The 21,870-nt window shown below is 46.1% G+C and overlaps 3 protein-coding genes across 7 annotated transcripts in view; 2 read left to right on the plus strand and 1 right to left on the minus strand.

The window, feature by feature from the left end:
• Positions 1 to 354: 354 nt before the first annotated feature.
• On the plus strand, positions 355 to 6,258 carry PABPN1L (PABPN1 like, cytoplasmic). Its single transcript, XM_069085918.1, has 7 exons — positions 355 to 573; positions 1,366 to 1,600; positions 1,864 to 1,931; positions 2,484 to 2,590; positions 2,827 to 2,914; positions 4,813 to 4,958; positions 5,616 to 6,258. Exons 1-7 carry the CDS (start codon positions 355 to 357, stop codon positions 5,653 to 5,655), a joined length of 903 nt encoding a protein of 300 aa, XP_068942019.1. The 3' UTR covers positions 5,656 to 6,258.
• A 4,733-nt stretch (positions 6,259 to 10,991) lies between these two features.
• The window catches only part of TRAPPC2L (trafficking protein particle complex subunit 2L), a 423,767-nt gene continuing 412,888 nt past the window's right edge, over positions 10,992 to 21,870 (minus strand). For both annotated transcript variants that reach the window (XM_069085566.1, XM_069085567.1), the window contains exons 2-6: positions 17,877 to 17,932; positions 16,032 to 16,204; positions 13,826 to 13,913; positions 13,596 to 13,675; positions 10,992 to 11,222 (exon numbers count right to left, since the gene is read on the minus strand). In XM_069085566.1, the coding sequence (XP_068941667.1) occupies positions 11,177 to 11,222; positions 13,596 to 13,675; positions 13,826 to 13,913; positions 16,032 to 16,204; positions 17,877 to 17,932 (443 nt within the window). In that variant the 3' untranslated portion in view covers positions 10,992 to 11,176. The remainder of the gene's footprint in view (positions 11,223 to 13,595; positions 13,676 to 13,825; positions 13,914 to 16,031; positions 16,205 to 17,876; positions 17,933 to 21,870) is intronic.
• Positions 18,038 to 21,870, plus strand: part of GALNS (galactosamine (N-acetyl)-6-sulfatase) — a 69,608-nt gene continuing 65,775 nt past the window's right edge. For all 4 annotated transcript variants that reach the window (XM_069085554.1, XM_069085557.1, XM_069085553.1 and 1 more), the window contains exon 1: positions 18,038 to 18,305. In XM_069085554.1, the coding sequence (XP_068941655.1) occupies positions 18,195 to 18,305 (111 nt within the window). In that variant the 5' untranslated portion in view covers positions 18,038 to 18,194. The remainder of the gene's footprint in view (positions 18,306 to 21,870) is intronic.

Genomic DNA, 21,870 nt, shown 5'->3' on the forward strand with positions numbered 1-21,870 from the left:
GGGTGTCTAGCTTGACACTCTTCTTTCACTGATCAGATTAAAGAAGGAGAGGAGAGGCCAGATGTGAGACCTCGCCCTGCTTTCAGAAAGCGTTGGGGAGAGGAGAACACATGACTGTCCTGGGGAGAAAGGCCAGCCAGGCCTTTGAGCTTTAACTACTGAGATCAGGATTCCTGCAGATGATGTGCTGGTCAGTCTGGATTTCTGGCCCAGGGCCCTTTAAAGAGCTTAAATGGAAACAGCTGGAAGTGGGGGAGGGATTAAAATCTCTGGGTCCTGGGCCCAGCTGACCTCAGGCCTGAGGGAATTGAGCCAGCCCCCGAAGAGTGAGTGCTAAAGCCTGGGGACTCACCCATGTGGTTCTCTGTTGGCAGCAGCAACCTCTTCCCTCCTCCTTCCAAGGACTGGCTCCAGAATGCTCTCTCAGACCCTGAAGGGCTAGGTTGGGGGGGCGAACCTGCCAGGAAGGTGCTGAAGATGTGCCCAGAAGAGGAGGAAGACAAGGAAGAAGAGAGTGCTCTGCTCTCTCTCCTGGACAGAGGAAAACTGGAGGAGATGCTGGGGCCTGATTTAGTAAGTACAAATCCCCTTCTTCCCACCCCCTATTCAAGGTGGTATCATTCAACAAGCATTTAATAAGAGCTTACTTTCTATAGGCCAGGCAGGCATTAATGCTAGGGAGAGCCTGCCCTCAAAGAGTTTCCATTCCAATGGGTGACATGTAAATCTCTAAGTATATAGGAGATATGTGCAGAGTAAAGAGAAGGTAATCTCAGAGGGAAGGCAGCTGGAGAGACCCAGAAATGCTTCCTCTGGAAGGTAAGAGATTAAATTGCTTTAGAGGAATCCCGGGAAGCAGAAAGAGCATTGGAGTGCAGGTCGCTGAAGGCCTTGGACAAGGGCCTCTCCTTGTAGTTAGTTTCCTCATCTGAAAAATGAAGGCAGGGAGTAACCTTGCTCCCTAAAAGCCTCTGTATGGGCTCATGTTCCTAGATTCTGGGATTTTACACCTATCCATCCTTTAACAAACTCATCTTGATTATGCCGTCCTTGACAGTGGTCTCACTCAGGGGCTGTTGCTACTGAATCCTCATAGGCAAATTCAGTGTAGGCACCCACCTATCTCTGGGGGAAGGAGAAGAAAGCAAAGAAAGATTCTAGAGTGATGGATCATCTCTGAAAGAACCTAGGGGAATCTTTAGAAGTTTAGAAGGGAGTCCTAGAATGAGAGCGAGTGATGGAGCCGGTCATAGAGATGGTGAGGAGAGTCAGGCCACTGGTATCTTCCCCTGGGTTCCCCTCCCCCCCTCCACTCCACCTGGAGCTCAAAGGGAACTGGCATCTGAGGGAGACTGACTTTAACAGGAGGCAGGTGTTTCCGCCCATGTGCCTCAAGGAGATGGGCGGGAGCTAGAAGACATCAAAACCAAGCTACAGAAAATAGAGGAGGCCCATGAGAGACGGGAGCTCAGAGGTATGGAAGAGACTGAGCAGAGGCCACAGGAGGAGGAGAGGGAGGTGTTGGCGGAAGCATCCAGACCTTTGCTATCATCAGCCCCATGTGACAATGAGGCCACGCATCTGCCGAGCCTGGAGAACGGTAGGAAGCTGGCCCTTGTGCTCTCTCCACACGAGGCTGGTCACATGGGCTTTGGGGAGGGGGAAAAGGAAGTAGGAAAAGAGAGCCTGGGATGGGAGGGGTGTCTGCAAGGGTCCAGGAGTCAGGGTAGCCAAGGAAGTGTCTGGGGAACATGACCTCTATTCCCACGGATTCTTGGCTCTGAGGTGTCCAACCCTGCTTCCCCCTGAACTGTAAATTCCCACTGATCTTGAGTCTCTCCTGCAAACAATTTCTCATTCTAGGTATACCCTTCCAAGGGACAGCCATTGAGAAGCTAGAGTCTGATCATAGATCTGTCTACGTGGGCAATGTAAGTGGTTGGAGGGCGAGGGACCATTGGTTGGATAAACCCCAAGATGAGGTGAGAGGGTGGATAAGACAAGCACACTTTATAGACAGCCACACTGCCTACCTTTAACCTTGACCATCTTGGCTCAGCATAGGCCAGTGAGATAAAAGGGTCTGGGACTTCTTATTTCTATTTCTCTGACGATGACGGTCAGAGGGGCATTAGTCATGACGCTAAAGCCCACGAGGGAGCTCCTGCAGCAGAAGGAATGAAAGCTAGCTAGATATTCTCCATCATGATAGTTTGGGGTCCTATTGGTCTTTCTGGCCAATGCATCCAAGCTGGCCACCATGAGGTCAGTCTGAGCTCTGGTTCTGGTCTCTGTAGCACCTTCTGGGGAAAGAAGGGGGAAAAGTTTAAGAAAACAATTGCAAGGGAAGGTGAACTCTTTTTTTTTGCTTCATGCTTATCACAAACTTAGTGTATGTACACACACACATATACACACGTACACACACACACACACATACACACACATATACACGTTGATCTCTGATGGGCCAGGATTTCCAGGTGGACTACAGCAGCACGGCTAAGGAGTTGGAGTCCCTCTTCCACTGCTGTGGGGAAATCAACAGAGTCACCATCCTCTGTGACAAGTTCTCTGGACACCCCAAGGGGTCAGTGCTGGGGTTCATAGGGAAGGGGAGGAGGGAGTGTATTGGACTGGGTTGGGGTTGATCCCAACCTTTCCAAGTTCCTAAGATTGGTTAGATGCCTAGATATTCATTCTCCCCTCTGAGTCACTGTGGTATGATCATCCTGAGCACAAGCAAGAGTCAGTCCGGTCATCTTCATCTGCCCCTTCTTGGGAGCCTTGACCCTAATCCTAACCCTGACCTGCCCCACTCCTTAGCTATGCCTACATTGAATTTGCCTATGAGGATTCAGTGACTTCTGCTATGGATCTGGACGAAACCACCTTTAGAGGCCGGACAATCAGGGTGAGTTTATCAGAGGTCAGTAGTTAGAGGATGGATGGGTATAAAATACAATGTAAATCAACAGATGTTTAGTAAGCCTGTCACTGTCACATAGCCCAGTGATATGGATTGAAAATACCGGAGGATACAGACTAGACTTGTGAAGGGAAGGGTTCAGATAGGAGACCCTTAGAGAAGTAATAACAATGGACACTTCTTTCTCTCTTGTTCCCTTATATCCACAGATAAATGAGGTTCTGAGGTACAATGATGGCCACCATCAATAGACATGAGAAATCCAGAACAAGAGCTGGGATATTTCTTTAAAGAAAAGGGAGTTATTCATTGTAAATAGGAATTTTATGTAGTTTTTTAGTCATGCCCAACTCTTTGTGATCCCACTTGGGGTTTTCTTGGCAAAGATACTGGAGTGGTTTGCCATTTCCTTCTCTGGCTCATTTGACAGATGAGAAAACAGAGGCAAACAGGGTGAAGTGACTTACCCAAGGTCACACAGCTAGTAAAGTTTCAGAGGTAGGATTTGAATTCTTGATTCCAAGCCCAGTGTTCTATCCACTATGGCGCCATCTAGCTGCCCCTAGGAATCCTATCTTTTTGCCCAAATCCAACCCCTCTCTAAACTTCACTATTTCCACTAAAGCCACTACCATCCTCCATGTCATCCAACTTTGTTACTTCTTGAATTGTCCTTGATTCCCCCACATCAAATCAGTTGCCAAGTCCAGCTGTTGACCATCTCTTAGATCTACTCCCTTCCCTCATTTCACATGGTCACCCTCACTTCATGCCCTTATTACCTCTTTCTTGGACTATCAGAATAGTTTTCTCATTGTCCTCTCTCCTCCAGTCTCTCTTTTCTCCCTCCTTCTATTCACCTGCCAAAAAACTGCCTCAGGCACAGCTTTGACCAGAGATCCTTAAAGGCTCCCTACTGCCTCTAGAATAAAATAGAGACTCCTTAATCTGACATTGGAAATTCTTCCCTATAAGGCCTGAGCCCAGTTGCACAGCACACCCCTTTGTGTGTTCTGCGTTTTAGTCAAACAGTACAGCTATTCATTCCCTAAATTTAATATTCCATCTCATTCCTCTGGGCATTCCTATGAACTGTTGCCCATAAATTGTCTACCCTCACAGAATTAGCCAATGCTCCTCTCTCCTCAAATTACCTTCTTTTATACTTATCTATATAAAGGTTCTATTTCTCACTCACCCCCAGTAGAATGTAAACTCCTTGAGGGCAGGAATTTTTTTGTTATTATCTTTGGATCCTGGTGTCTTGTATATATCAGGTATTTAATATATGTATTCATGGAATGGGCAGCTAGGTGGGGCCATAGTGCATAGAGTGCCAGACCTGAAGTCAGGAAGACATCTTCCTGAGTTCAAATCTGGTCTCAGACATTTCCTAGCTGTGTGACCCTGGGCAAGTCACTTCACCCTGTTTGCCTCAGTTTCCTCATCTGTAAAATGAGCTGGAGAAGGCAATGATTAACCACTCTAGTATCATTTCCAAGAAAACCTCAAATGGAGTCATGAAGAGTTGGACATGACTGAAAACATGACCGAAAAATTCATGGAATAGACCCTCCTGGTAAAAAATGTATTCATCTTCTGGAGATTGTCCTAACCTAAACTGATGCTAGTGATAGTCTATAGATGTGGAAAGGCTTTAGAAGAAGGTGAGGCTTTGTAGTAGTCCTCAGAACCTGCAAACTAATAGAGCTAGCCAAGCTTGAACCAAGCCAGATTTCACAAGCAAAGCTTTGGGGAGTTTCCAGTAGGGCCTACACTAGGGCTGAGGTCCCCAACCAGCAGTTGTCTTTTTCTTCAACCTCATCTTCTTAACAATGACCTCTTGGGGGCTGGAGTGGTGTGGAATCTGCTTTCTATTCCAGGTTCTGCCCAAAAGGACCAACCTTCCCGGGATCAGCACTACAGACCGAGGGGGCCTGCGGCCTCGACATTCTGGCAGAGGAGGTCCTCTCCCCCGGTATGGCATTTATATCGGGGCACAATCAAGGCCAAGATGGAGAAGTCACAGGTAAAGGGCACCTTGGGAGTCTTAGATGGGGCAAGGGGCATCCCAGATAAAAATCCCAATAGCATCCATTTTTTTTCACCCTCAGCCTATACCACCTACAGTGACTATTTCCAGGTCAAGTTATCCTTGATGAGATTTTGGGGGGAAGGAAGTCTAGTGTGGTAGTAGTGGATGTAGGGAACAGCAAGAAACCCTCTTTGGAACAGGCTGGATAATTCTAGCCACCCTCATAGCAGAACCAGATGGAATGAACAGGGCTGAGTTGGGGACAGAAGTCAAAAGATTTTAGTTGCTAATTCTAGGGAAGGAGAATATCTAACTAGCCTTTGAGTCAAGAATGGTCTTTACTTTAAAGTCACTGACAATGAGTTATGTGATATGACAAAAGGCCAGTTGAGTTCATTTCCTGCAGGATTGATCGAACTTTCCAGATATGGCAGGAGGTAAAGGAGTCCCAAACCACCCAGTAATTTCCATCAGGGAGGACAGTACTGAGTTCCTACAAAGCTATGCAGAGCACCCCATAGAAGCAGATGGTGATAGAGTAAGCCATTGATGTGTGTCATGCTGATAACAGCCCAATCCAGTCTATGTGCTTGTTTTTGAAGGCTTTGCCCACTCTGACAATATACAACCCTGGTCCATTTTCTCTCACAGGGGGCATGGAAGATTCTCCCAATGGTTTGAGCCATACTAGAGGGTCGGACTGGATTGTGAAGACAGAATGAGATCTGGGACCATCTTAACTATATAACCAGTGTGCTCAGCTGGGATTTAGTGGGGCTGGGGGTGGCATAGAATAAATCTGGTGCAGAGGACAGTGTAACCAAAACACATGGCCAGCTTGTTAGGCAAACCCGGGGGCCGAACTGTAGATCTGTAAGAGACCTCAGGCTGTGGGCACGTGAAGCTCTTTCTTTTTTGTTTCCATCTCTCTCTAGAGGCAGATCAGTCCATGTTATCATCGAGGCATGTGAACTCCCTGAGGGTCAATGCTCTTAGAGCTAGTCTGGCCTTTTGGCCCCTTAGACCAAGGCTGGCAGGACATTCTCAGCCAAAGCCTCAAAGCACCATGATGCTAAATCAAGGTATCTGGGTTTCAGGCCTCTGGCCAATATCTCCCTACCCCTTTTCCTTTTTCATAGCACCATGACTTTGGTTTGGGACTTTAAACAGGGAGATCACCAGTGCAGGGTGGGGGGAATGGGGAAGGAAGGGATAAGAAGAAGCTTTAGCCTAGAACAACTTGTAGATCAAGTCACCAATTTTTAATAAAAAGAAATATATAAAAAGTTTTCTTAATAACATAATTAAATTTGAAATATTTTTAAAGCATGGATGTTATTCATTCTTTTTATTCACCCATCAACTAGCTGTAGTTCTTCCTACTGTAAATATAAACACTTAAAGTAAGACAATGGAAAATGTCGACTCTTAGGGGGAGTGTGGAAACCCTAAGCTCTTCTTAGGCAGATGTCAAGTATTTTCTGTTCACTAAGTACACATCTGGGGATGGGAATAAGGTTTGACTTTTTTTGGACATGTGGGTTTTCACTTCTTTGTCTACAAACTGGCAGATGGTACCTGCCTGAGTTCAGAGAAGGTTGATTCTGGCTTTAATGAATAACTAAAATTTGAATTTGAGTGCAATTCTTGAATATATACTAGCTGATTTTTTCTTAATTTATTTACTATTTAGTTTATTGAGCTTTTTATTACATGCCAAATCAAGCTTTGTTTCCCTCTGCTTAGGATGTTCTCATCTCCTGTGTCAAGCGCAGGACCAGGTACAGAGTAGGTGCTTTAATAGATGTTTGTTGATCTGCCCACTTATAGATAGACTGGTGTGTCTGCAGGTGGGCCTTCCCAGACACACCAGCTTCTGCTAATTTAATAACAGATTTTTTTATTAAGAATTGCTCTTTCATCACTTTGCTGCTAATATTTCCTTTCAGTGCTTTCTGTTCTTGGCACTAGCCCTCAAAGGCTCTGTTTGCTTCAGAACAGAATCTCTGGCAGATTCTAATCAACATCGAAGGGCTTAGCAGCTGAGCCAGGTGATGGTGTGACCCTCTGACAGGTACATGCTGCCCAAATAGAGGAGTGCTTGTCCATCCCCCCACACACACACACAAAAAAAGCTGAATACTTAATGGTGAATTTTTCAGCCCTGGATACTTCTGAAACATGGAGGGGTTGCAACTTGGATTGTTGGAGGGAGGTAGACCTACAACCAACAAAATGACAGATGCTTTCAAGAAAAAATAATCCTTTGTGCCTCATGTCTATACAAATGTCCTCATTTGATCAAGCCTACAAGAGTTCTTCTGCTTCATTTCTCCTGTCCTAGAGACTCTTATCTGAGAATGATGGACTCTTCCTGGCTCTGGACTGAAGTACTTTGGCATTCAGTAGATGTGTAATAAATATTTGTTTCCTTCCTTAGTGAGAACTAGATATGAGAGTAGTTCCTGCTTTGGTTTCAATACCCTATTTCCTACAAAGCTGTTGGTACTTGTTCCTTGTTAATAATGACAAAGTACCTCTGTGTTAGCTCCATTCGATTGGGACAACCTTTTAATAGTCACCTTTGGGGTGTGATCAAAGCAGAGGACTCCTACAGATAAGAACAAGTCCTCCCTCGTAAATGATGGACTAGGGAAGAGGGCACTGACTCGGTGGATAGAAAAACCTCTTCTTGGCTCCTTGTCCAATGCAATGTCAAGATCTACCTGCTCCTTGATCAGTTAGGAGGGACTGTGTTATATACAAATAAGATGGCAACAATAACAAGGATTGCTAGCATTTGCACTGCACTTTATTGTTTAAATATATTTTTATTTTGTGAAATATTTCCCAATTACGTATACATTTTTTAACATTCGTATTTTCAAATTTTGAGCTGCAAATTCTCTCCCTCTCCTCCCCCACCTGTTAAGAAGCAAGCAATATATCAATGATACATATAAAAAATTTCCATATTAGCCATGTTGCAAATAAATAAAAAACAAGAAATATAAAGAAAGTGAGAAAAGTTTGCTCCAATCTGCACTCGGAGTTCATCGGTCTTCTCTCTGGAGGTGTATAGCATTTTTCATCATGAGTCCTTTGGAATTGTTTTGGATCGTTGTATAGATCAGGGTAGCTAAATCTTTCATAGTTGTTTCAATGTTTCTTTCACTGTGGCTGATCACTTACAATCCTGCTATTGCTTTGTACAATGTTCTCCTGGTTCTGTTGACTTCACTTTTTATCAGTTCATATAAGTCTTCCCAGATTTTTCTGAAACCATTTCCCTCATCATTTCTTATAGCACAATAGCATTCCATCACAATTATATACCACAACTTGTTCAGCTAGTCCCCAATTGATGGGCCTCCCCTCAATTTCCAATTCTTTCAGGTACTGCACTTTACAAGTATTCTCTCATTTGATCCTTTCAACAATGCTGGGAGGTAAGTGGTATTATTCCCATTTTACAGTTAAGGAAACTGAGGCAAACAGAAACTAAATGACTTTCTCAGGGTCACACAGCTAGTATCTGAGGATAGATTTAAACTCTGTGGTCTTCCTGACTCCAGATCCAGAGCTTTCTGCATTGTAAGAGGTTTTAGCTGCCTGAACAAACCTTCCACAATCCATCTTTCCTTCAAGGCTCAACTCATGATAACCTTTTCAATGAGGCATTCCTGTTCCCCTAAGAATCTAATAGGTACTTAATGGTTGTTCCTCCCTCCTTTAATGCTTTTTCTTACCACCCTGTCTCTCCCCCCCAAAAAAAATAAATACTGGTGTCCATTTTGTTTATGTTTTACATAAATTAGTCTCTTCTGGCTAAGCCATGAGTTTCTAAGGGTAGAAATTGTTTGGTTTTAGATCTGTAGCACCTAGCAGTCCCTACCACATGGCAGGCATTTAATATTTGATTGACATGAAATTGATTTGGCAAAATATGAGAAAACTCCATCTGACCTAGGAATGATAGGCTCATTGATTTAGGATTGGAAGCAAGCAAATAAGCTCACCTGGCAGCTTCTGCTGAGGTGGCTTAGATAGTGATGATGACTAGAGTTCTAATGTACCCTCAGACACTAGCTGTATGATTCTGGGCAACCTGCTTAATCTCTGCCTCAGTTTCCTTAACGGTAAAATAAAGATAATAGCACCTACCCTCTAGGGTTGTTATTGTAAGGATCAAATGAGATAGTTGCAAAATGTTTAGCATGGTACCTGGCACACAGTAATAATAAATGCTTGTTTCCTTCCTAGTCCAACTTTCATTTTACAAATAAGGAAACTGAAGCCTTTCCTGGGGTCATATAGGTAGTAAGTGGCAAAGGAAGAATCTGAACTCGGGTCCTCTGATTGCAAAGCCAGCATTCTTAATTTGTGTTGTTCAGTCACATCCAACTCTCCATGACCTCATTTGGGATTTTTTGGGCAGAGACACTGAAGTGGTTTACCATTTCCTTCTCCAGTTCAATTAACAGATGAGGAAACTGAGGCAGGCAGGTTAAGTGACTTGCCCAGTGTCACAGGCTAGATTTGAACCCAGGAAGATGAGTCTTCCTGACTCCAGGCCCAGTGCTCTGTGCCCTATGGCGCCACCTAGCTGCCCCATCTTGGCTCTATCATGCTGTAAAGAGAATGTGATACTGCTTACAACATAGATACTGGTCTTATCTCCTAACATAGGCAATATAAAGGGGTTTGCCAACATATTCTCTTCCACCCAGTTCTCTCAGCTCCCTTTGTTCTATACTTAAGGCCTTTTATAATTTGCTTCCATTCCCAAATATGCACAAAAAAGTCTTACTAAATGTTGTGGGGGATTCGAGAAACCAAAGCTTTGGCTACAATAATGTGTTTTTGATGGTGCTTTCCCCATTAGTTTATGTGCTATCCACTCTGGTTTTATCACATTTCTGGGTTTTTGTTGTTTTTCAGGGTGGTGTGGGGGTGGGGGTGTCTCCTAAGCAAGCCTTCAGACAGTTATGACTTAGGTTTTCATCTCTTCTACAGGCTTCCATTGTAAGAAAAAAAAGTGGTAAGAACTAGATCAATCAACAGTTATTTAGCATACCACTACTATGTACCAATCATTATGTATACAAATACAAAAATGAGACAGTCCCTGTCCTCAAGGAGCTTACACTGTCCCGGAGAGGATGGAATCCATGCATACACAAAATTAAATGAGTGGGGGGGGGCATGGAGATGAAGATGAATAATATACTAACATCTAGGAAATAAGGAAAAGCACCTTTCAAGTGAAGGGAGGCCTCTTGAGGAGCCCCAAGACTCTCCATGGAGAACACAGAACCTGTGAAGGGAGTAACGTAATCATCCTGGAAACCCAGGATATTCTTCTCCCCTTGCTATGGCCTACTCTTAAGACTGGAAACTTAGCTTTGGCAGGTGTTGCTGAGATCTGATAGGGCCTTACATTTGGCCTAAGACAGAGGCTCCAGGGATGCTTCTGACATTTTTAATGATTTCCAGGGAACCACCGTCACTGGTGGCCAATACATCTGAGTCCCTATCACTACTGGCAAGTTTACAGGAATCTGTAACAGCTTTGGATGTCTGAAGGACTTTTTTTTTCTCTGACCAATAACTCCAAACATTACAGCAATATCTAATTGCTGGGGGGGGGGGGAGGTTTCATTAACACTGTGAATGGATAATGGTGGCTGGTGAAAGGTCAACTGCCATTTCTCTCCTCCTGAACTTCCCACCACTAAAGCAGGGAAAGAAATCAATTGGAGTAATCACTGTGGGATTGATCAGTGCTAACAACCTTCCCACCAACTCAGGCCTCAGGGGTTTTGCAGGATCTTATGGTAGCTGTAGGCACAAACTAATAGAGGCCCCTCTAACTGGGTCTGGGAGGCTTGCCCTTAACTGACTGGCTAGACTGAAGAGTTGACTTTTAAAGAAACAGACAAAACCCTTTGAACCTAGAGGGATTCTTATAGTGATAGAAATGAACCTTGGACCCTAGTATGTATAGGAAGAAACACTGAAACTTCAACAGATTCAACTTTTTATTGAAATAAGCTTTATACAGTCTTTCACTTTACACAAGAGTCTTTGGACATCCAAAGAGACCGACTTTCACATTATTTATAGCAGGAGGCAATATATACACACGTCAGCATCATATAGTTCTGTACAAAACAGCATTTTCCAGAAATAACTGTAAACTATACTCTCTCTCAACAAACCTGGACCATCATGGAAGTCACCATGTTATCAAAGGCCCTGCAACAAAGAAACAGATCACTTAAGAGAAAGAAGAGCTGCAATGAGTGCCAGAATGACGGCTAGGGAAGTTCTTCAGGGTGTCTAGCTGGCAGGATGTCACTGATTTTTTTCATAACCATACAAGCTTGTGAAAGCTGTCATGGGCGTTATCTCATTTTATTCTCACTAAGTTGACACCACTTTACAGATGAGGAAACTGAGGCTCAGAGCACTCTCAGCCCTGGAAAATACTGGAGCCAGTGGAGTCCAGAGAAAGCCTGCCTGCCTGAAGAAACCTGAAACCTAGAATGAACCCAGGAGTAACAGGATGAGCCCGGTCTACAAACACAAGTGAAATCAGTGCAGGGTAGGAGATGCTAGGGAAATACGATTTATAGAGCCCAGAGAAGTCTGGTGTAAGGAATCCACAAAACCCCTTACAGCAAGGTTGGCAGGAACTAGTCTATCTGGTGCTATGGTCAGAAGTCGCCTTGTGCCTCAATGGCATGTCTGGATCGTGGCTTAAAATATAGTGAAGACAGGCTCCTGGCCAGGGACAGAACTCCCCTCACAGAGCTAAGAGTTTCTTGACTTGCCTTAAAAATAATTTTAAAAGTAGGAGCCCAATGAGGCAAACGCTTCTCCTGCAGACAACTGACCAACAAGGGAGAACTATCGTAAGTAAAGTGCTGGGAATGGACTCCATCTTCACCTCTGTGACCCAGAAGGGGAGCGGCCCTAAACACAGCCTGACACATACCTTGTCTCAAAGAGTCGGTTCAAAGGAGGAGCAGATTCTAGAGACCAAAATTCTATGGGCAAAGTGACTCCAGGAGGGATTGAAAGCTCTCAGTAATTAAACTCTGAAGTCATAAAGAAAACATTTTGATGAGGGGAAAAAAATGAGAGTTGTTTAAAGAGACCTATGGGGAACCATCAACCACCTCACACTGAAGGAAAATATGTGCAGAAGATGAGAGTAAGGGCAAAGAAAGGAAGAACTCTAGGCACGGCCTGATCCTGTAAGGAGGGGCTGGGCAACCTAATGTCAGGAGGAGGAATGCTAACAACAACAAAGATCATTTTCTTAGCCATGTTGACAAAAGAGAAGTATCAAAGAATGCGCAGGACGGATCATTGGAATGGACAGGATGAGGGCCAATGAGAGAAGGCGAGGTTCGAAAGAGCTCAGGTCCCTTCGACTCTACGGTCTCCTACTCTGTTTTCTCTGACAAAGACAGAATAAACATGGCAAACTACAAGTTGATACCCAGACAGCTGACAGAGACAGAGAGACAGACAGACTGGGGAGGAAGGGGGGTGGACAGGACATTGAGCTGATCCTGAGTTCAAGTCACTAGGTACAAATGAACTGTCCATTTCAGGGTCCTGAAAGAATTGGCCCATGACAAACATTTGCAATAAATCAGCTTTACACAAAAGACAGGGAGGCGTGGCAAGGCAGCTAAGAGGTTTGAGTGGCTTACACATTCAGTGTGAGCTGGTGTGCTGTCAGCCACAAAAGCTGGTGCAGTCTCAGCCTCATCAAGAGAGAACTCTTGTCTAGGATGAGGGAGGAGATGTTCCATAGCACTGTCCTAAACGGAACATGCCCACATCATCCTTCAGGCCAATCTTGGGGGGCCTGTTTTAGGAAGGATACTGATAAGCTAAAAAACAAACTAAGGAGGGAAAGCAAGAAGATGAAGGGCCTAAAGATGACTTGGGGATTGGCTGAAGCCCCTGAGGATGTGTTGCTTGAAGAAAAGACTTAGAGGAAGGACATCATTTCTCTTCAACTGTCTGAAGGGCTGTCTTGTTTAACAAAGATAAGATCTGCTTGGTTTGGCCCCAAAGGGAATAAGAGGAAGGGGAAGGAGGAAAGGACAAAGAACAAACCCTCCTTAAGGATCCATCCTCACCCTGGCTGAGATGTGGCCGACAAGGTTCTCCTTCAGGAACGTGCTGGTAAATGGCCTCTCTAGAACCGTTTTCTGAATAATGACTCCAACTTCCAGGTCATTTTAGAGGAACAACCAACACCAAGCTACCCTGAGCTGTGAAATCTGCACTGATTTCAGTTTGAAGGCGATTTGGGAGAAACCTAGAGCTCCAGTTCCCTTTCTTTATTCAACCAAAAGTGAAAAGGAAGATTTGCACAGCTCTTGGTCGCTGAAGTGGCCAGGGATGATGGTAAAAGTGTTCCTTCTACTTGACAGAACAGGGGCATCCATAGCTGGCCTTCAGTGGAAGCCTGTGCTCCCCAAGGAAAGGAAGCTTCTGATGTAGTGTTAAGTGGCTCGTCCCTAAACGACTTTCAAAACAGCTAACTCTCTGTAGTCGAGTCGTGGTGCACAAAAAGCTGACGCTGATGGAAAGCAGCCCACTCACCTAGAATGAATACGGTCTCCAGGGTTGTAGAAGGGGTTGCACATGACATCTGTGTAGGAATTATGTAGCTTTCGAAACATCTGAAAGAGAGACAATGGGGTTTTAAATTAACATGTACAAAGTGGCCACACGGCCAGATTTCTGGCCTCTCAGCATTTTATGAGAAGGTGGAGGGAAGGAAAAAAAAAATGACTGATCTAGCAAGTGGATTTCAAATTTCTGACACTCACACTGCGGATCTCGTTGTCTCGAAGTGCTGTGTTGGAGGAATCCACCACCATAACAAACTTCACCTTGGAATTCGTCACATAGCCATATCTGTGCAGCTGGTTAGGGAACATGCTTTTAACACAGAGACTGCTGCGATTGCAAATGAAACAAACAAAGCATCAACATGAAGGATATGCAAGTGTGTGTCCATCTGTTCACACTTCACAGCTCCGTGACAAAACCACTTTGGAAAAACAAAGTGACAACCTTGCAGTAAAATACACCACAACAGGTCTGCCTGACTGTGCCACAGCGACCTGTCCAGTCCATGTGCATCGCTGATGCCTTGGATGGGCCCCTCTGTGTGCAAACAGAACGTTCACACTGGCCTAACATTTCTCCTCCCCCACCTCTTTCAGAGTCTGAGGCTGTGCAAGGAAGGGCCCAGGCCTCACTCATCTTTCTATTTTCCTGAGTGCAGTACCTCGGCCACCACAGCCACTTAACTAATGTTTGCTGAAATGTTTTTTAATTGTTGTGGAATGTACAAAAAAAGAAGAATCTTATACTGGTTTAAAATTTAGTGGGTTGACCTATCAGAAATCCACTGCCGAGCTGTAAAATTGGAATGTGCTTCCATTGTGGAATGAGTTTCCAGAACCAAGCATCTTATCTGCAAAACTCATGGTTTCAGGAATCAAGAATCCTTTTGGTCCCATCTCTACCTCTAGTCAAGTCAGTCAGTCAGCAAGGATTCATTTAATGCTGCCTCTGTGCCAGGCACTGTACTTTACACAGGATTTAGCACTGAAAGAAGCCTGGGAGCACATCTAATTTTATATGTAAGGAAATCTATACTAAGAAAAGTGAAGTGACTTTCTCCAGATTATCCAGATAGTAAGAGAACCAAATTACTGGCTATATAGAATGATGTATGAAGAGATGAAATGATGATGCCTTGCCAAAAATGGTGTCCCCATCAGAACAAAGGAAGTGGAAAAAGAGTGATGAGGCCCTTCTGAATTACCTTACTTTGAGTCTCAGCCACAGTTCCTGCCTAGATGAAGGTGTGAAAGTCACCTCACCTCACAGGACTCATTTCCTTACTAATAAAACAAGATGCTCCAAGACAGGAGGAAGAAGTTGAATCCCCAGAATCTTTATAAAGTAGTTTAATGTTAGTTCTACATTGCTGCTACTACCTGGGGAATGACCGCAAGCCTTGCTTTTTTCTTGGGTCAATAAACAAACATTAGGTGCTTAATACATATCCCCAGGCACTGGGGATAAAACAATGAAAACTGAAAGTGCTTAAGCAGTTTACATTCTAATAGGAGAAGCAGCGTGAACAGCTACAGATATAAAGAAAACAGACACAAAGTTATTGCGGGAGAGGAGACTGGGTAGTCTAGAGAAGGCTTCAGGGAGAAGTGGACACTTTAGTGATGTATTGAAGGCAGTGAGGGAATTTGAGGTATTAGTGAGGAGGAAGAACATTCCAGAAAGGGGGAGGGTACCAATGCAAAGGTATGGAGAGGGGATGTAGTGTCATATACCCGGAGGAGCAAACAGGACAATTCCCTGTACCCACCTGGCTGGGCCGTAACTAGGAGGGGAGTAATGTATAATAAGGTTAGAAAGGCAGGAAGGGGGTCAAGTTAAGAAATGTAAATGCCAAAGAGAGGAGCTGATATCTGATCCTAGAGGTAATGGGGAGTCACTTGAGTTTATTGAACAGGGAGGTGACACTGTCAGAGAGAGGTGAATTTTAGGAAAATCATTTTGGTGGTTGTGTGGAAGATAGGCCAAAGAAAGGAAGAAATCTGGGCAAGAGTTCCGGAAAGATCAAGGGCAGGGGCTTTGAGTGGAGAAAAGAGGAGACAGGTGAAAAACATTAGGGGATAAACTGATTTCTCAACAGATGGCACTGGGGGTGGGGATGGGAGGAGGAAGTAAGGCATTGAGGATGTCACCTAAGCAAAGATGTTTTCAATTACCCAACTGAGGAAAAAGAGGCCTGGATTAGCTGACTATTTGTGTGGTCCTAATTAACTGGATAATGGCTAATTCTCAAATTGTAGTGGCATGAAATACAGGCCAAGATCAACCAGCCCTAAACATTCTCCTACAACTGCAGGATGAATTCTCAGAAGTGAAGCTCCATCCGTGGGCACACACAGCCATTGGCTTCATTTATCAGACACCCTGCTGGGCATCAAAAGATACACTTTGTAGTCTTCTGTGGGGTACAGGAGGCCCAGGTAGAGCTCCCTCTGATCTACCAGGGCCTTTCCCATTGCAGACACCTTCTCATCCACCACATCAAGAGACGTGTGCACTGTATAATGGAACTTCAGCTCATGCTCTGCAGGAATGCTCCGGATGTAAAGGGGGTAATTCTGCAATAAAAGAGAAGGCTTGAGTCACAATGAAGTCAACTTTAACTCCTAACCTGAATGCCCAAAATCTGCTCCACCACCAATTCTAAGTCCCACTACAACAGACCACAAAACCAAGACTATGACTTCTTTATATCCTGCCTAGAGTCTGAGTCAAAGTCTTTGAAAGGAAGGAAGTATGCATTTATTAAGTAATAATGATAACAATAGCTAGCATTTATATAGTGCTTACTTTGCTCAAGGGCTTTTACAAATATTATTTGTAAATTACAAATTTTACAAATTATTTTACAAATTACAAATTTAACAAATATTTACAAATTTACAAAAATTATTTGAACTTCACAACAACCCTGGGAAATGGGTGCCATTATTATTCCCATTTTACAGCTGAGGAAACTGAGCCACAGGGGGTTAAGTGACTAGCCCAGGGTCACACAGCTAATAAATGTCTGAGGCCATTTGAACTCAGGTTTTCTTGACTCCAGGCTCAACGATCTACCCACTGCACCACCTAGATGCTGCAATCAATTTATATAGTCTCATCTAGGAGGGAGGAAAGAGCACTGCTCTGGGAGTCAGATGCCCGGGGTCAAGTCTCATCAGAGGGTTGCACTGATTCCTAAAGTCCCTTCCCATCCTGTATATTTTATTATCACCGTTCAGTACTGCTGTGGGTGTTAGGTTTGGGGGTAACTGTTGTAATTTAAACTTCCATGGCCTAATTTTTTTTTTTTAATTAAAGCACTTATTAAGCTCATGCTGAGTCCAGGGGAGAGGCAGGTTTGGGTGGGTCTCCCCACACAGTCCCCATGGGATGCACGTGTGACTCCGGCCTCCTGACCATTCCATGACCAAGGCCCTGGGCGTCTCTGGGCATCTCCCTCCCTCCCTCCCGACTTCCCTGGCTCCCTTTTAGGGCCCAGTGAAATCCCTTCCATTACTGGCAGCCTTCCCCGCCCCCAGGAAGGATCCTCCCGCAGACTGGTTGGTCCGTATTTGTTGGCCAGGTCCTGTCCCCTCCCCCAACCATTAGAGTGTACGCTCTCTGAGGGCGGGGGCGTCTCAGGCCTCTTTTTTCATCCCCAGTTTAGCAAGGCGCTTAGGCTCTTAGTAAACAGAATTAAACCTAAATCCTCCCTAGAGTGAGGAAGAGGTTCAAATCCTCCCCCGACACTCGCTGGCGGTGAGACCCTGGGCCAGTCACTTGCCAGCCGCCTGCCTCGGTTTCCCTATCTGTCAAACAGGAGTGATCACGGCAGCTGCCCCGACAGGTTCCTGGGACGCCTCCATCTAGATCGGCTGTCAGGAATGTCGCGACTTTAACCTTCAGGGCTCGGTATTGCTGCAGAGAAAGCGCCCACCTGCCTATAGGGGGAGAGTGTCCTCCCCCGGGAGGTCCAGGCCCAGCCCCCGAGAGCTGGTGACCTGGACGGGAGGAGGGTGGGGGGAGGCTGGGCTGTCCCCAGCCAGTTTCTGATGGCTCTAGGGCGGGGCCGGGAAGCGCTACAGGGGGGAGCGGGGCGGGGCGGGAAGGGCCGAGCTCGGGGGCCCACCTCCGTCCGTCCGTGGGGAGGGCCTGGCTACTCCGTAGCGCTTAGGCGGAGCAGAAGGCCAAGCTGCCCCCGCCCCCTCCCGGAGGCCCCAGGCCCCGACATCCCGCAGCACTCACCTCTTTGGCGATCACCGCGATACACACCGCCATCTTGGTAGGGAAGGGAAGAGTCCTGTCACGTGATCGCCCTCCCACTTCCCTGCCCCGTCACGTGCCTGCCTAGAGCCGTCGTAGCGGGCTGGGGGCCGAGAAGTCCCGGGGCCGCCCGGCGGATTTTAAGACCGGGAGTCCTACAAGGTGCGCAAGCGCGCGCCTCCAGCCTCGCTCTCGCTCAGCTACCCCTCCTCCCGCCTCCGCCCGCGCTGCCCCGGGACTTCTCGGCCCCCAGCCCGCTACGGCGCCGGACTGGGCGCTGCTCTGGCGTCGGCGGTTGCCATGGCGACGGTTGCCATGTTACTCTGCGTGATCCTGCTTCTTGTCCGGGCTCCACTGGGGGCAAAGGCCGCCCCCCGACCCCCCAACATCGTGTTCCTCCTAATGGACGACGTGAGTCGGGGTCAGGGGTCCTGGGTCCGCAGAGAGTGACCAGGAACCAGGCGGGAGGAAGACTGAGACGGGAAGTAGTAGTTCCTGTCCACCCCAAACCCCCCCTCCTCCACCCGTGCGCCCCCTCCCAGAACCCTCCACCCCTGACTGGTATCGGGAACTCCTGGGGGAGGAAACACCCTCCACCGGTGCAGGGCTGCGTCTCGCAGCCCAGAGACCTACAGAATGGCCCGGGGTCACCCAGCCAGGCAGGACTTGAACCTGGGTCTTCTCAACTGAGACGTCTGCTCCAAGTGCCTTCTCCACAAAAATAATGCGCAGCGTGGTGCCTTGGGGAGGTCCTGGGTTCAGATCCAGACCCCGCTCTATCTAGGAGATCTTTTGAAGTTTGCTGGACCCGCGCAGGCCTCGGTTTCTCAATCTGTGAAATGGGCTAGATGGTCTCTGAAGTCCCTGCAAGCCCCAAGCCTTGAATACTTTCCCCCACACATACCTTGTGTTCTAGCCCAAATCAAATACACCCCCTGGGGGGGAGGGGAGAGAGGGATGGACTGGGAAGAAAGAAGACAGGAGATGGGGGGGGGGGGGGGTGGAGAGGAGGAAGGGAGGAAAGAATGAGCCTCGGCTAAACTTTCACCTCTACCGAGAACCCTTCCCGGTCCCTTCCCTCAGATCATGGCTGATGTCTCGTGTCCATATCTTGTTTGCATGTTGTCTCCCTGCTTAGTCTATGAGCTCCCCTGAGGTCAGGGACCGAATTTTGCCATTTCTTTGTACCCTCAATGCTTAGATGCTTATGAAACTGTTGAAGTTGTAGGATTTAGAGGCCAAGTACAGTCCCCTCATTTCAGTGAGGAGGCACTCAGCCCTCATTGAGTGGAAGGAATTGGTGCTAGAACCCCTTTCTCCTGCCTGTGATACAGGCCTTTTTTCTGCTGTACCAGTCATGGAAACGTGTTCAGAGCCCCTTTCCCACTGTTAGATAAGGGGGTCGGCTAATTCCAAATCCTTCCAAATCCTTCCTCATTACTCCTAACAGAGCCTCAATTGCAGTTAAACACTTTGAAGCACTCCCCACTGGTGCTCAGCTTTGGTGATAAAAAGACAAAATCCAACCTTTCTCTGGTCTCCAGCTTCCATCGTTCTGGAGCAAGGAGTATGTATGTACACAGTTCAGTAATATAAAAGGTAATTGCAGGAGGGAAATTGTGTCGCCAGGGGGTGAGATCTGAAAAGACCTCTTGTAGGAGAGGGCCCCTGAACAGTGAGTGAGTAGATTCCAGACACGAGGGATTGCTTGTACAAAGGAAATGGGCCGCTGTGTGCCAAGAACAGGTCAGTCGTCCACTAAGGAGGGATTGGAAAGGTGAATGGGAGCTAGATTGGATAGGGCTCCAAATGCCAAGTTGAGGAATAGAAATGACGGAAAATGTGTGAGAGGGGAGGCAGTGACAGTACCAGATCTGTGTTTTAGGAGAAATCTGGAGAATGAATGGGAAAAAGGAGAGATTAGAGGCAAAGAGATAAGATCTGGTAAGAAGGGCAGTGGGTTATGTAAGAAAGTAAGGAGAAGACAGATGTAATGTATTTCAATTTCTCCTGCCACAACAAGATGGCATCTGATTGGAGTTGGTAGGTGGGGGAAAGAGAGAGGTGTGGATAACCCCAAGATTGCCAGTCAGGAAGGCAGAAAGTAACCCCAAGATTGGGGTTCTTTTTGAGATATTGACCTACATACGGGACATCAAGGTGAAAACATCCAACTGGCAGCTACAAGTCTAAAATTAAGGAGAGAGAAATTTGGGTGAGAGATAGCAATTTGGGGGTTACCTGCTTAGACATAATCATTGAACCTATGATAGCTCAACACGTTGCAGAGAGGAGAGAGCCCTGGTCGTCCTTGGACATCACAAATAGCCTCTCTGTTGTATTTCTGTAACATATGTTATAGAATCATAGATTTAAAGTTGTCAGATTGTCTAACCCCCTCTATTCACCAGTCTGTTTGAATTTATTTATCGGTGTTAGCACTAAGCTTTCTGAGGGCTAGCAGCATATCCAGGCTCTCCCAGAGTACCTTGCACCATACTGTTCCTTCTTTAAGCCCTTAATAAATAGTTGTTGTTTGGGTGAAAGAATGGAGGTTTACAAAGTCCTTTTCCTCACTGTAGTGTAGTGAAGTATGTGCTGTATTATTATCCCCATTCGACAGATTAATAAACTGAGACTCAGAGAATTAAAGAGCTTGTCCATGGAGGACAGGTTTTAAAGCTGGAGATCATTTCATTCAGCCCTTTTATTTCTGCAGTGAGGAAGAGAAAACTGAGTTCCAGAGAAAGGGGGAAAGGAAAGGGGAATAAGTGTGTATGTGGTACCCCCAATGTGCCAAGCACTGTGCTAAGGACTTTTGCCAGTATTATATCATTTGATCCTCAACAACACTTTGACATAGGTATTATCTACATTTGACAGTTGAGGAAACTGAGGCAAACCAGCCATCTGCCTCTATGGACTTATACGCTGGTACTGAGGGGCAGGTCTCTTGTTCAGTACACCTCCACTCCGTGCAAGGACAGGAATATGATCTTAGAGGGATGGCGTCCTAGATTTGAAACCTGGGAGGAAGTGTAGTGTTAAACACGGTAGCATACACAGTTGTGTGCATTGCCCTTAGCTGTCCGCCCCATAGAGTGTAAGGTGCTGTATCCCTAGTGCCTAGCACAATATACACATGAAGTGCTTCATGAACGTCTGTTGCATTTGTAGTATCTCAAGTCCATTTTCTCATTTTACGTATGAGGAAACTGAGGCTCATTAAAGCTGAAGTTATGCTGTACAAGTTAGCGTTAGAGTTGGGGGCCTGAATCCTCCTTTCCCCCCTCTTTCTCCTTAGCCCTGGCAGAGCGATGAACAGAGTGCGGGCCAGATTTGGAGTCTGAGAGCCTGGGTTCACATCCTAGCTTTGCCATGTTGATTGCTTGTGGGACTAAGCAAGGATCTTCCCCTGGCTGGCCTCTGTTAAAAGAGGGCGTTGGACGAGATGGTTGGCCCTTGAGGTCTCTTTCAGCCATAGGTCTGTGATAGCCTGCTGCCTTCTGGGCAGGGGCAGCATAGGAGAAAGAAGAAAGGGCAAGGAGGAAATCAAGGCAGAGACGTATCATAAGATGAGGCGGGCTGCTCCCCAGCGTGGGTCCCCGGGTGAGTCACCTGGGGCCTTGGGCCAGGGGCTGCCTCAGCTCCCCAGAGAGCTCCTTTCAGTGTGACTAGAGCAGGAGCAGGTGGATCAGCATCCCACCCTGGGCCCAAGTTTTCCAGTTATTTCCAACCCTGAATTACTTAACTCTTTTAGCCTGGCCCCAAGGCTAGATTAAATCTGAACCAGCAAGTCTCAAACACCAGGCTGGAGAGGTGGTCATAATCCTATCAAAGCTTTGGCATAAAACTGTGATATTATCCTTTAGTTTAATTACATTGGGAAAAACTCATCTTTCCCTGTATTTACTTTCACTGTGGCTTTTTTCTCCTTACTTTACCTACTTAAAGGGTGGCAGACAGTCTTCATTGA

This window comes from Petaurus breviceps, unplaced genomic scaffold, assembly GCF_028583685.1.
Source record: "Petaurus breviceps papuanus isolate PSGF00001 unplaced genomic scaffold, PetGlider_PUasm1.0 176, whole genome shotgun sequence".
Lineage (NCBI taxonomy): Eukaryota > Metazoa > Chordata > Mammalia > Diprotodontia > Petauridae > Petaurus > Petaurus breviceps.

Excerpts from the sequence above, each read along its gene's own strand:
- PABPN1L (XM_069085918.1), top strand. The coding sequence starts at position 355 with ATGTGGTTCTCTGTTGGCAGCAGCAACCTCTTCCCTCCTCCTTCCAAG. Across the intron at positions 574-1,365 it reads AGATGCTGGGGCCTGATTTA|GAGGCAGGTGTTTCCGCCCA; the intron begins GTAAGTACAAAT and ends TGACTTTAACAG. Across the intron at positions 2,915-4,812 it reads TTAGAGGCCGGACAATCAGG|GTTCTGCCCAAAAGGACCAA; the intron begins GTGAGTTTATCA and ends TTTCTATTCCAG.